The sequence below is a fragment of the Perissodus microlepis genome, chromosome 12 (genome assembly GCF_051167445.1).
Source record: "Perissodus microlepis isolate ML-2025 ecotype Zambia chromosome 12, ASM5116744v1, whole genome shotgun sequence".
NCBI classification, from domain to species: Eukaryota; Metazoa; Chordata; class Actinopteri; order Cichliformes; family Cichlidae; genus Perissodus; species Perissodus microlepis.
The window spans coordinates 31333791-31346927 of record NC_140472.1 but is presented as its reverse complement, the minus strand read 5'-3'; the positions used below and the strand labels follow the sequence as shown (position 1 = coordinate 31346927).

The following is a 13137-nucleotide window of genomic DNA, read 5'->3' as shown; positions in this document are numbered from 1 at the left end:
CGTTTTGTTATTCAGTTTAAATCCTGTGCTGTCATGTAACCAAACAACGGCAAATTAAAAACAAAGAAATTTATTTTAGTATCACAAAAAATGATATTGCAAGCTTTCTCTAAACAGTTACATAAAATATATAAAATCATTTATTTTTCACTTCACCATTTAATGACAAAAGAACCTGAAAGACTTTTTATCTCGTGCATTAAAAAAAACAAAAAACAAACAAACAAAAACAGGAAAATAGGATGGTAAACTTTGAAATATATTCACGCTGTCAGTCATAAACAACTGTTCGAATCTGCAGTTAAAACTTGGTTTTTGGGTATACATTTTAGAAGGCATGGGCGAAGGGAAAAAAAAAAAAAAAAAAAAAAGCAGCAGCATTTTCATCTTTGATTTGCAAGTCAAAATAGTTTTACAACAGGTGTTGCTTGATGCCAGAGGTGTAGATTAATATAAAACCACTGGAGTGAGAATCTGCAGTATTAGAGCAAATATTTTGTATATTGGGGCAACATTCACCAGACATCCCACAGCTCAGCCGCTTGCTGAATGTAACAGAATATGACATGCAAACCCAAAGTTCACACATTTAAAGGCGATTTTACCCACATACCCCCGTTTTGCCTTTTCAGAAATGAGCTGCATATCCTTGGATAATTTATAACAGTTTAGTTCATAGTACTCACAGCATAGAAAAACAAATATGCATTAAAAAAAAAAAATTCCTTGTCGAAGAGGAGAAGAGTTAACTGGATATAGATCTAAAACTAAATGGATAAGCCTTCAAGTCATTCCATTGTGGCTATGAAGAATTAAGCAGCAGATATCTCGAACCCTAGACATTAAAGTAAAACTACGTGCATGGAAAACCCTACAGTGGCGATGCTGAAAACACAAAAATGATCCAGCATCTATGAAAATGCAAAGTGCGCAAATTGCGGTTTAGGTGATTTGCATGAAACCCAAGCTGCAGCTCCAACTAAATGAAACCTGTTGTTAGCAATACACGTATGAATCAAACGTGCAACATTCACACTTCAGGTTCCACCTTTTTAAAGTGCTCAAAGTTTCCCGGGGGGGTGCTGCTGCAAAAATAAAACAACTTTCGTACACAGAGCAGAACAAGGAAGAAGGCAATAGCTTATGGTAAGTTTAAAGAATCTCGTAGTTAAAGTCAGGCAACCAGACCAAAACAATAGCCTATAATAATGGCTTTAACTTATTAAATGATAGTAACAAAATTGCAAAACAATTCTTTTTAGCAGTTAAATGTAAGCCATGAAGACTTTAACATGCATTTTGAACCTGACAACCAGTTTTTGCTCCTAGTGCGTCATCCCTCATCTTTAATATAAAGCTTTTTTTAAAATATCAACACAAAGATTTGCAAAAATGCTACAATGAAAATCAACTGGATCTACTTTCTTTCCCACTACTGTCTTTTCTTGACCATTTTATGGCTTGAACAACAAGATGTTATGTTAATCAAGTTATCAACAGCAAGCTGATCATGTACAGCCTTTGGCACAGGGGAGGCAGATAAAAGTGCATTGATAGTTTGTAAAACTAAGGAATAAAACAAGAAGAGATACCTGGGCAGTTATTAGAAGCTGAAGTGTTATGTTCACGATTAAAAGTCCACCTTCTAGTTTCTCAGTTGTCTTTATCCAGTTTCCGCAGTTTTGTATTTAAAAAGGAGCGCTTCGCTTTGAAGCCCATTGGCTAGTTATAAGCTGTTGAATCCAACACCGCCTCAAATAGTGATGTTTATTGCACATCTGGATCAGTTTTTAAATAGCAGCAGGAAAAGCTGTTGCTTCATGTAATTAGGGAGAATCTTTTTTTTTTTTTTTTTTTTTTAAGTGACATGACACCAATTTTTATAAGACTTCACAGGACAAGATGTCACTCAGTTATTTGCAGCAGGTGAGGAGGAAGATAATGACACCAGTCAGAAGCACCATTATCATCACCACAGATGTTAGGAGTAAGGCACGACACACCGGGTATCTCGTCAGTCTGAACACAGTGCCGCGTGACTGACTGTGACCTTCTGCGTTCCCACTGGGAATGCCCACGTCCAGAGAGCGGTGGATGGATCTCAGAGACGTCAGCGACTGCCGAGGCCACCGACGTTGTCCGTCAGTTGACCTTAAAAACAAAAATTAAATAAATTCAAACTAAATGTTTTATGCATTTATTCAAGTAATTTAGTTCTACGCAGTTACCAGTGCAAAAATATTTCGAAAAAAAAAATGCACAATCCATCTATACGCACACCTTTTGCTGATTAATAACTGATATATTCCCCCGAGCCAATTTCACAGCTCTACTATCACCAGTAAAATACATTTCAGATAAACAGCGCGACTTGTTGACTTCACTCCTTAACAACATTAAGATTAATATGAGTATTAAAATATTCCTGCTATTCAGTTTTTCCTTTGCAATACTGGGGAAACCTAGTAAGAAAATATTTGAACTTTCAAAGAACCACTTGGACAAAAAGGCAAGGAGAAGGCTTTCACCCTCACTGACCTTTTGACCTCCAGCTTCCCTTTGCTGCGGAGGAAACGGATGCTGTAGACTCTCTGCATAGCAGCTGGAAGGTAAGACAAAACATCTGAGTCTGTGGCCAGTTTTGGCAGGCCGAGGGAAGGCAAGGGTGTAAAGCTGCGGCACAGCGGACACTGGATGGCGTTGGGCTCGGCCGACTTGACGTTCATGCGAGCCAGGCACTCCAGACAGAATGTATGCTTGCACTGCAGCATCTTGGGGCAGCGGAAGACATTGTTGAATTGACTGAAGCAGATGGCACACTCCAGGTCTGGACAGTTTTCCTCAGAGCACTGAGTTGAGAGGGGAATGGGATGGAGGTCTGTGGAGGGGATGATCACAGAGACCTGATATGAAGACGGGGTGCCAAACGCAGAGTAGGGATTTGCTGTGAAACCAGGTTCTGGGGTAGAGACTGAAGCTAGATCAGACTGAGACCTGGCTCCAACACTGAAGTCTGGATTTGAGGCTGGAAGCGGGAATGTAGAACTTGGGGATTGGACCAGGGTTTGGGGACCTTCTTGGTCTGATGAGGCCTCGTGTGGAGGAAAGTTGTGGCCTGAAACTGTAGCAGAACTATTATCTGGGTGAATGACTGGAGAAGACTGATCACACGATGGCGCTAAAGCCAATTCTTGGGGTGAACTTTGAGAGCGAGATGCTGCGGCACCACTCAAATGAGAGTCAAGATATTCATTTCCGTAGGGATTCATGTCTCATGTGCTGACGTGCTGACAAGCTGACAACACAGGAACAACAAAGCTGAAACGAGATGAAGCTTGAGCCTTCAGCAGTAACCAGGGGCGAGACGCATCAGTTGTGGATTAACAGACTGGACAGAGGGATGATGCTGCTCCCTAATCTTCAGATCATCACACCCTTTCCACACTCTAAAAAGGAAACGCATTGTCAATAACCAAAACTACCACTATTAAATCTTATTGCCTCAATTGAATCTAAACACTGATATTAGCATTTCCCATCTGTGAACCATTAAAATAAAGTTATTTCCAGTTTGATGCCAATGTTCCCTGCCCTACACTAATATCTTTTTAATATAATTTATAATAGAAATAACATTTGGACATTTTCTTCAGTGTGGTTCTACCAGCAGAGCAACAGCCAAGGTCAAAGTGGATATTTTGTAACATAGCAACCAGAGTGTCTCAGGTGACAAGATACTCCAGATTCCGAAGCACTCACAGCTGGAGTTTTTCAGCTGGCCAAAAAAATGTTTTTGTGTTAATGCACTCTTAAAAAAAAAAAAACAAAAAAAAAAAACTCTTTAAATAAAATGAATTTTTTTTTTTTTTTTTAAAGGGACAGGGATAGCTCAGTAGGTAGAGTGGTGGCCCCATGATCAGAAGGTCGGGGTTCGAATCCACTGAACGGCTACCCTGAGGTACCGTCCCTACACACTGCTCCCCGGGCGCCCAGTGGCTGCCCACTGCTTCACTGAGTGAATGGGTTAAATGCAGAGAGGAATTTCCCCACGGGGATCAACAAAGTATACATTATTATTATTATTATTATTAAACTGAAAGACCAACTGTGACCCAAGAAGCGAGGTTAACACAATATTTATGTAAACACAGGTATCGAGGGGCATAAATGTGTACTGGATACTATTGTTTAAATACTGCAATCTGAAGAGGCAGAAGTAGCTTACGCATCATATTTATGGCTGTTGTGGGCACTTAACAATTTTGCTCACCTATATCAGTGCTGCTGCTGGTGGTGAAACAGACACAAGAGTGCTTCTCCTTAAAACATCAGATCTACATAAAACTACATTCAACTATTTTAAAACTACCAATTTCCAACTGCCTGTGCATAAAAAAATACGCCACTTTCTTAGAAACTACAGAAAGGGACAAACTGACAGTTTGTGCATTCAAAATACAACAAAAAGCACAAAAGCTTTTCACTGAAGCCATTCCAGCTTTGCAGGCAAAGCACACTTCTACAGTCACATTCATGCTGTCTCAAACACAAAGTCCACATACACTTCTCTACCAAACTTTTGACCACACGTTTGATCTTTAAGACCTCACAGTCTGAAGGACTTTAAAATATACATATAGGGTGCTCAAGACACCTGGAATAGTTTTTAATTTTCAAAATTAAGGATTTCTAGTAGTCAACATTAAAAAACAAACAAAGTGCTTACTGGTACCACCTCCTGTGGTTCTCTCACATCAGCTCTGTATTAAACTGGCAACATGTTTCCACTGGTTTGCATAGCTTTACGTAAAACTGAATTACAGTCTGTGTTTTAATAAACAACATGGTGCTAGAGCCACGTTCCACAGAATGTCCAACTGCACAGAAATTTGCATTGTCCGGTTTATTTACAAAAGGCAAATGTCATGCAAAATAACACCGGCCTGCTCGCTGTGACAGTCTAAAGCACACTGAGCAGGAATCACCTCAGATGCTCTAACATGTAACTGAAACTTTTACATTAGTCATCCTCTATGAGGTTAGCATTTTTTCCTATTTACATAAAGACTGGCATTTCCTAAAAGAGTGGACACAAATATGAATGCGTCACAAAAGTCAGTCTGTGTGGCATTTCAGATGTTTTCTTATATTGCAGTAGGCTAAGTTTTCAAGATGGAAAAGATGATCCACAACAAGGTGTTAGGTGAAGAGTTAAGTGGGGCATAAAGCTAGCTTAGAAAACCAAAACAAAACTTGAATCTTCATCAACAACAAAATCAACACATTAGACTCTTTAACCATAAAGAGGATAAAACGATGACACCATTTACTTCATGTAAAACAGCTGGAGTGGGAATTAAAAGACAAAGATCAGAAACGATCAGTTCTTTCGTCACAACTTTACACAACACAAAGCCGAATTCGACTTAAACCTCTCTCGATGTGTAAAACCTCTACAACAAGTCGTTCTGCCCAGTATATGCGTTGGTGTATAAACAACAAACGTAAAATTGTTTGATTTATGAGTGAGGTGTGGTGAGCGTGCAGAGAAAACTGCTCTTACCGCTCATAATCATCGCTATTTGCAGCCTTTTCTTGCCCCACGCTTCACCATTATGAGTCGGTGCCTCGGATAAAACGACCCTTCGGGTTTAACTGTAACTGCCAAAGTTGGTTTTGACTTCTGTCCAACTCAACTTCTGGCTTTCGTATTTGAATAAAAGGAGGAAACGGGTTTAGTCAAATCACCTACTGGCCCAACACTCCGGCTAGGCTGTTTAAAAGCTCACACACACCTGAACACAGTGATGCTGATTAAAGGATCAACGGAGAGGAGAAATTTTCCACCTGATTTCACACCAAGTTTCAGCTTACACTCAAACGCATCACTTGGAAATCAGTGTATTTCATTTCCTCCATCGTTTCCAGGTATTCATTAAAGCGATTTTTACTACCCACCTTCGTAAATGTCATCATCTTTATTCACTGTAATATTTAACTTTTGGGTGACGGCACAAAGACAGAGGGAGGAGAGGAGAGAGCAAAGAAAGACAGAGCAAAAAGAAGCGGGTAAGAGTCGACATGTAGTCAAATTCTCCAATTATTATAAAGCTGTAGCTTCTATTTACCCACATTCAATTCTGATGATTTCACATAACTTAGCAGTGTTTTGTCCTGTTGTCAACTGTGGATCCCCCACTTGCTCTTATAATCATAAGATTATATTTTTGTTATTTTCTAGTTTGTAGCTGAGTGAGGACGATGAAGAGAGGGAGAGGACAGAGGTTGTAAGAGGTGAGGAAGAATGAGGGAGGAAATACTGAAGCTAGCTGGAAAAACAAGAACTATTTTTCACAATGTAGTTTTTCATGCGTTTCATGGATGCTTTGCAGTAGCACACTTAAAAAATGCCAATGGACACTGCAAACAGAGCATATTGATATGGATGGCAGCATTTAACAGGATTAACTATAAACATGGCTCCAACAGGATGGCTGCCACTACATTGATGCCACGGACTACAAATCTGTTCTCCACGTGTGAAACTGTGGCACATGATGCTCGGTGCTGAGTCTGTGCAGTAAAGGGAGCGTTTGCATCAATTCAAAAACTTTAATATGAAACAACTCTGTTACCAGTTTGCTTCGTGTGCAGGTCTGTGGAGTGGCAGGGTGATTTTCCAGTGTCTGTACTGAATAATGTTACTTTAAGTGCTTGATAATTTAGTGGACTGCCTCTATGTGATCTCATCTCTCATCTTATCTGCTTTGCCACAAATGGTTCTTTAAGTTTTTCCTCTGGTTTGACAACTAAAGGCTCCACCCTAAAACAGGTGGATCAGATTGAAATCTGATTATTCGCTATGAATTATTCTTAGACGCTAAAATATCCAACTAATTATGTTGCTTTTCAATGTAACATTGTGATATTTACCAAATTGAATTGAGGTTTGCAAATGTGAAAAGGGTTGATTACATTTGCAAACCACATATTCCATTAGTATTAATGACATAGTGTGTTTGGTGACTGACATAAGGAGACGGATTCATGTAGTATCGCCCTCTATCACAACTCATCTATTCTACTTTAAAACTTTTAGAGAAAAGATGTGAGGGCCACTTTTCAGATTCAATGTATAAAATCTATAGTGCTGCTGAATGTTATGGAACTGAGTGACACTGAATGACAATGAGGGGAACCATTATTTTGATTTGGAGAGGGGACTGTCCCTTTGAATGATGCTCTGCAGCTTTAATTAACTACCTTTGTTTTGGGGTTTTTTATTGTAACTTCTCAGACAGTGTATGTTGGCAGGAGCACTCTGTGGTAATTTATTAAAACAAATAGAAAACAGGCTGTTAGTAGGTCAGCAAGCACAAACAGAAAGTAGGCAGAGATCAAGGTTCACAAAAATGTCATGACATCAGAACAGGTTAAAAATCAGCAGGTTAAGGAACATTTGAGTCGGTTGTGATAAAACGGTTGCCCGTAGACTGAAAGACGAATAACATCTTCTGCTTTTTCTTATGTTCCAATTATGCGCAAGCATAACTGCAGTGGAAGAAAACTCCAGCTATAGTGTCACTTTGCAGCATTTTTATTACTTACTATTAACTTACTGAGAAAGTAGTGCAACGTATTAATAACAAAAACAAGTAAAGAGTGTAACGATGAAGTATGTTGATCTTTCAAATCTTTTTATTGCAGTAAAAATGTTTTAAGGTACAAAACAACATGAAGGAGATATCAGAAAGAGCAGTGCTAAGTTGATTTTTGTCACGTCTGAGAAACAATTGTCAAAAATCCCTTATGTTACACTCAAGGCAGCAGATGCAGTAATAATAAAAACAAACTCATAAATGCTGGAATTTATATGTATGGCTACCATTTATGTACCACTTGGAAAAGGTGTTTTGGACTGCGACTACCCTTAATTAATTTATTATGGATCAATAAAACAGACAAAACTCTGTTAAATTATGTTTAACTGTTTATTTAAACAAGATTATTCCCTCTTCCTAATTAAAGATGCTGTCCAAAATAAAAGCCATGCTTGTGACGCGTGCACAAGCATCAAAGAGCTCTGGAGAATTTGCATTTTATTTATTTACTAGCTGTCAGAAAAAATGGGAAGTTGGATCTAATGTAATAAAATTAGAAACATCTGACTCAAAGCTCGACTTGCTCTGTTGATTTTGACTTTTGGCTAAAGGTCAAATGCAGTATCATTTTCCAAAACAACAGAAAATGTTTTTTCCATATATACAAACACTGAACTGTTTCTATAAAGAATGCCTGTACTGTAAATAATGTAAATAATAACTGTGATATAAACCAGTTTCATCACACTCACTTCCAGCATTAAATTCTGTGACTTTGTAGTTTATTCTAAAGTCACAATGTATCCTTTAAAAAGTATCGTTGGGGGTTAAATTTTACAGAGTCAACGTTCACAACCGGAAAAGGAACAAAAAGGGGAAATCGGACATTAAACATCATTAACTTACAAATACCAAACCAGTTTTGGACCACTGTTTAAGCTTTCAGTGATCATTAATATAACAAATAATTGAAAATCACTGTATAAAATAACATTTTTCCTTTTTGAACTTAAAACATCTGCAATCAGTTTTGATTTGTTTTTTTAACAGCTTTATTTTTGATCAAACATTCTTAGTTGCATAAAATAAGAAAAGTAAGAAAATATCATTTTATCTGAATAATAAGGCAGCATGTGCGTTTTCTTTTGCTCCAATTTTTAGCAGGCTGATGCAACACTTGAAGAAAGAGATGGTGATAAAGACAAATGCAGACATACATTACAACTTAAAGCAAATACATGAAATTCAAATGAAAGTGATTACCAAGCACGCGATCTGATAAATACAATGAGGTATAAATATTATTATTTATACAGCACAGTCCATAGGAATGATCTGAGCAGTGTTTTTAAACCCTGTTCGCACTCACTGCAGGTTTTAATGCACGAAAAAGACAAAAAAATAAAACAGGTGCTCAGTGGCATGAAGACAAATGTGAAGCCAAATGTGTCCCTGAATGGATTAAAGGATTTCTTGATCAACTCTGTAGTGTGTGTACATTGTGATAAACCTCCGAAACACAGGTAGATGTTATCAAGTTTCTACAGCATGTCTTACTTGGATTAGGTTCTATACAGCCATCAGAGTCCACTTCTCTTGTTCGATGAGGAACAGGTTCCCCTTTTGGTTTTGCTAGTTTAATGGCAGAGGAAAATCGGACATTAGTGAGGAAGCACAATCTGCCACAGAAGGTGTGTTTCAGACACACCGGGATGCCGGAACTCAATTCAGTCTGTTAGAAACAAGCTCCAGACAGCATCTGGATGCATCAGCTGCTGTAACCAAAACGTAAATCAAAACACAACTGAAGGAATATAAAGTTGCACTGCAGAAAATTGAAGACCACTTTGTGGAAACATAAAGAACAATCTGTCCTTTAATTTTTGGTAAAAAATAATAAGCCGGTAGACCGGAAACCTTTGGGTTGGTATCCCCGTGCTGGTCAAGTAGGATATGCCCTTTAACTTATTTACATTACCACTATGCTCCACATGTTGCACCATTTGATGTCTACAGCACAGCCACGCTCTTATAACGAGATAAAGTTTGGGTTGATTTTGATTTATAAGATATTGACGTAAAAGCTTTGAACACCGTTCCCACATTTGTCACCAAGCTGGGAATGTTTGGAGTCATTCAACCAAGGAGTCATATCTTCTCGTTAATTCTGTTTACACGCTGATGAATACTGATACAATGTCCAAAATATTTGTATGTACTTTTCACATATCTCTTCAATAATCTTGTGAGTTCCTCACATTTATTTTGCAATTTATCCTTAAAAGCAGCAGACTGGGATCATTGAACAGGTGTTTAATATCAGTAAAATGTGGCAGAAATCAAAAATGGGCAGTGGGCTGTGGGGTTTCATAAGAAACTGACCTTTACTAATAATTTGTTTTAGGTAAGCAATAACTTACTTGAAGCAAAGAGTATACCTCATTATACTCCAGGCTTTATTTTATTGTTTAAATATCTAAACAGTTTGGATGTAAATCAAAAATAAGATATTTTTTGCCAAGTTTTCCCAAATTCGGCAAGTTTGGTGAAATGCTTTCAGCACACAAGAAAACAATAAACACAAATTAAAAAACAAACAAACCACAAAGTGTAAACCTTCGTTAAAAGTGGAATATTATGGCCATATAAACATTGTTATCATTATTGCTTTTTATTTTGGTGTATTATGGGGTATTCACAGTGGTGGGTACTAACTAATTACATTTACTTGAGGAAAAAAAATGCTTTCAAGAGGAGTTTTTCTACACTGTACTTTTTACTTTTACTCAAGTAATAATATTATGAAGTCTTGTTACTCTTACTTGAGGAAAAAATTCTTGCTACTCTACTCAGTGTGAGTAACTTCATTTAATGAATAATAAACAATAATAAACAAAATAATAACCAAAAAGGCATGAGACACAGTCCTACAGTCTATGTCAAAGTGAGACTTCTTGTTTGTACATAAGGTTTGTTGTTTTAATGTTATTCTATCGGCTGAGCCTGTTGTGCCATTTGGAGAAGTAAAGTATCACCATGTATTGTTACTGGAAGTACTTTACCCAATTTTAGCAACATTTATATTACCTTCTCTAAATATTAGTTTCATAATGATTTTGAAAAGATTAGATTTATTATTTTGTAATTATGTTTTTTTTATATGTAGTATTTTTATTTTGCTTTTCAGTATTAAACTTTATATTTTTGTCTGTCTGATTGGCTCATTTTTAAACATTAAATCAGATGTTATTATCAGTTACTCAGTACTCAAGTAGCCACTTTCACTAAATACTTTTTTACTCTTACTTGAGTAATTTCTTGGACGGCTACTTTTTACTTTTACTTGAGTAAAACTATGTTGAGGTAGTGCTACTATTGCTTGAGTACAATTTTTGGCTATTCTACCCACCTCTGGGTATTCAGGGCGCTCAACTTTAATAAAATAAATAAACTCATTATGGGGCAGAGACCTCACAAATTTAAATTTTGTACAAATGTTGCTACAACGCCAACGACATCTGTCTCCATCGAAATGTTTTCATTCATTTTTGGATCAATAAGAGTGTTTAAATAAGACTCAACTGACTCTATCAACATACCAAAATCTACTTTCTGTGACTTTTTGGTTTTTCCAAACCTTAAAGTTAAGTGACGCGATTCCTCGACATTTTTCTTGTAAATTTATGAGTTTTCTTCTCTGAGTATTACACCCCACTCCACCCTGGGCTCTTAATATGGTATTGTATTAGAAGAAGCAGTTCATGATATGTTTGGTTATTCCCCACTGCCACTGTGACACAGCCAAAGTGCTGACCGCTTGTACAGCTTTCAAATTAAGAAAATAAAATGCTTTAAAAAGTCAATATCTTGTGCAACATGGCTTTGCTCGTTATTTCCTCTGCAAACACTGCTTTCCAGCTGGACTCCCAGATAGACTGGGTAGCCTGTAAACATGATGACATATTGTTTCCTTTCCTATTTGAAGACAAAGCACCCCGTTGTTATCTATATTGACAGAAAGCTTTCATTAATCACCCTCTCATCCGCTGGCATCTTAAGAAGACGATTCATATACCCATCATAAGTGGCTACATTTGTTGCTGTAGTTCCCTTTGATGACACCATTTCAGAGAAAAATGTAAGGAGCTTAAGTCATGTACTCTTCAAACCTCGTCTTCTGTGTAGGTATGAAAAATCTTTGACATGAACTTCTCTGGAAAGCCCAAGCAAGCTCTTCATTGCAACAAATAGGACCTTTGAACACTTCTGGCTGCCAGCATCATGCAGCTCTCCAGTCAGTAGTTAATTATTTGCTCCCAAATTTCTCCAAAGAGTCCTAAATGTGCTGTTCATCAGGGAGCAGAATCAGTGATTGTCCTATACATCTGCAGGGAAGTCACCTCCACGTCTGGGACCTTGTTATTCTGAGGACGTCCCGTTGGGCTGTAACCGGCCGATCGTCCCATTGGACTGAAGCTAGTAGTGGTGCGGCCTGCGTGGGTGAAAGCAGAAGATCGTGTCAGGGCAGGACGCCGCAGGAACCGACCCGATGTCACCAGGTCCCCATAGCCCTGTGCGTGCGAGAAGGCGTAGCCCGAACGGCGGGAGCTGGTGCGACGGATGCGGGCACGTCGAGTTGGTGGAGCAGGTGTTGCTTTCGCCTGCCTCACTTTGAACATAACCTAACATTTGGGGAGGAAATGAGACAGTTATAATGCAGGAGTGGGTGTTTTAAGGAAACATTTAGTTAAATAAGAAGCCAGAAGGTTAATGAGTCCATCTTAAACATATTGTATATGTGAGAAAACCTTTAAAAAGACAAATCCTTTGAGAAACTCCTCAGAGAGCCGTGGGTTTGAATCTCAGGAGTAAACACATCTATCCAAATAAACTAGTTAAAGGATGAATCACGTCTTGTTTGTCTGTCTTGTATCTCAGGTACACAGAACTCAAGTTGCACCCTCAAACTGCAATTCAACATACCTTGAATGAATGATCACATTGATTCTCAATAAGCTCTGCTTTTTAACCTGTACTTGTTTTTGGCAAGTTAGCACTGTTAAAGTAGGATGAATTAGTTTTGAGTAGTTTTCTATGCCATGTTTCTAGATTACTTTGTTGTGAGTAAAACGTTACTGTAAAATGACCTTTTCCCTGTTTTTTGACACTTGTTTATTGGCAATCGTTTAAAAAGGACACTGAAGATGATTTCCTCAGAAACCGAAAGTCACACTGAGAGGAGGAAGCGTCTCACTACCCTAAACTAGCTTCCTGGCAGATTCTTAAAAAGTCTAACACCTAAAAATGGAGGTGTGAGTTTTCCATGATAGTCAAGCACAACAGGTAGAGCTGCATCTCCTCTGCTACCTTATCATTGATGGTGGGGCAGAGCTGAATCATCAGGAAACGGTTGGTAATGACGGGAAGGACACACAGGATGGAAGTGAGGAAGATCGTCAGCCAAACGTTGGGCTGGTTCAGGGAGTTTCGTGCTGTTCCTGAATAAACACACACATACAAAAGGTTTGTATAATTA

The 13137-nt window shown here is 38.1% G+C and overlaps 2 protein-coding genes and 1 long non-coding RNA gene across 3 annotated transcripts in view; 1 reads left to right on the top strand and 2 right to left on the bottom strand.

Annotated features, from left to right (window-relative positions):
- Window positions 1-362: 362 nt before the first annotated feature.
- LOC146376644 (uncharacterized) lies at window positions 363-5762 on the bottom strand. The gene is made up of 3 exons (XM_084945150.1): window positions 5564-5762; window positions 2539-3446; window positions 363-2151 (listed from the first exon to the last, which is right to left on the bottom strand). Exons 2-3 carry the CDS (start codon window positions 3267-3269, stop codon window positions 1914-1916), a joined length of 969 nt encoding a protein of 322 aa, XP_084801276.1. The 5' UTR covers window positions 3270-3446; window positions 5564-5762; the 3' UTR covers window positions 363-1913.
- Window positions 5761-6332, top strand: LOC146376643 (uncharacterized). Its single transcript, XR_014801766.1, has 3 exons — window positions 5761-5928; window positions 6020-6069; window positions 6242-6332. It is a non-coding gene; the product is annotated as an uncharacterized LOC146376643 (long non-coding RNA).
- A 1336-nt stretch (window positions 6333-7668) lies between these two features.
- The window catches only part of LOC146376642 (phospholipid-transporting ATPase ID-like), a 50183-nt gene continuing 44714 nt past the window's right edge, over window positions 7669-13137 (bottom strand). Inside the window, exons 27-28 of the mRNA XM_084945699.1 lie at window positions 12969-13099; window positions 7669-12283 (exon numbers count right to left, since the gene is read on the bottom strand). Coding sequence (XP_084801825.1) covers window positions 11954-12283; window positions 12969-13099 — 461 coding nt within the window. The 3' untranslated portion in view covers window positions 7669-11953. The remainder of the gene's footprint in view (window positions 12284-12968; window positions 13100-13137) is intronic.

Bases quoted from the DNA above. Each gene is read 5' to 3' on its own strand.
- LOC146376644 (XM_084945150.1), bottom strand. From the start codon at position 3,269: ATGAATCCCTACGGAAATGAATATCTTGACTCTCATTTGAGTGGTGCC. The intron at 2,152-2,538 runs GTCAGTGAGGGT...TTTGTTTTTAAG, and splicing joins GGGAAGCTGGAGGTCAAAAG to GTCAACTGACGGACAACGTC.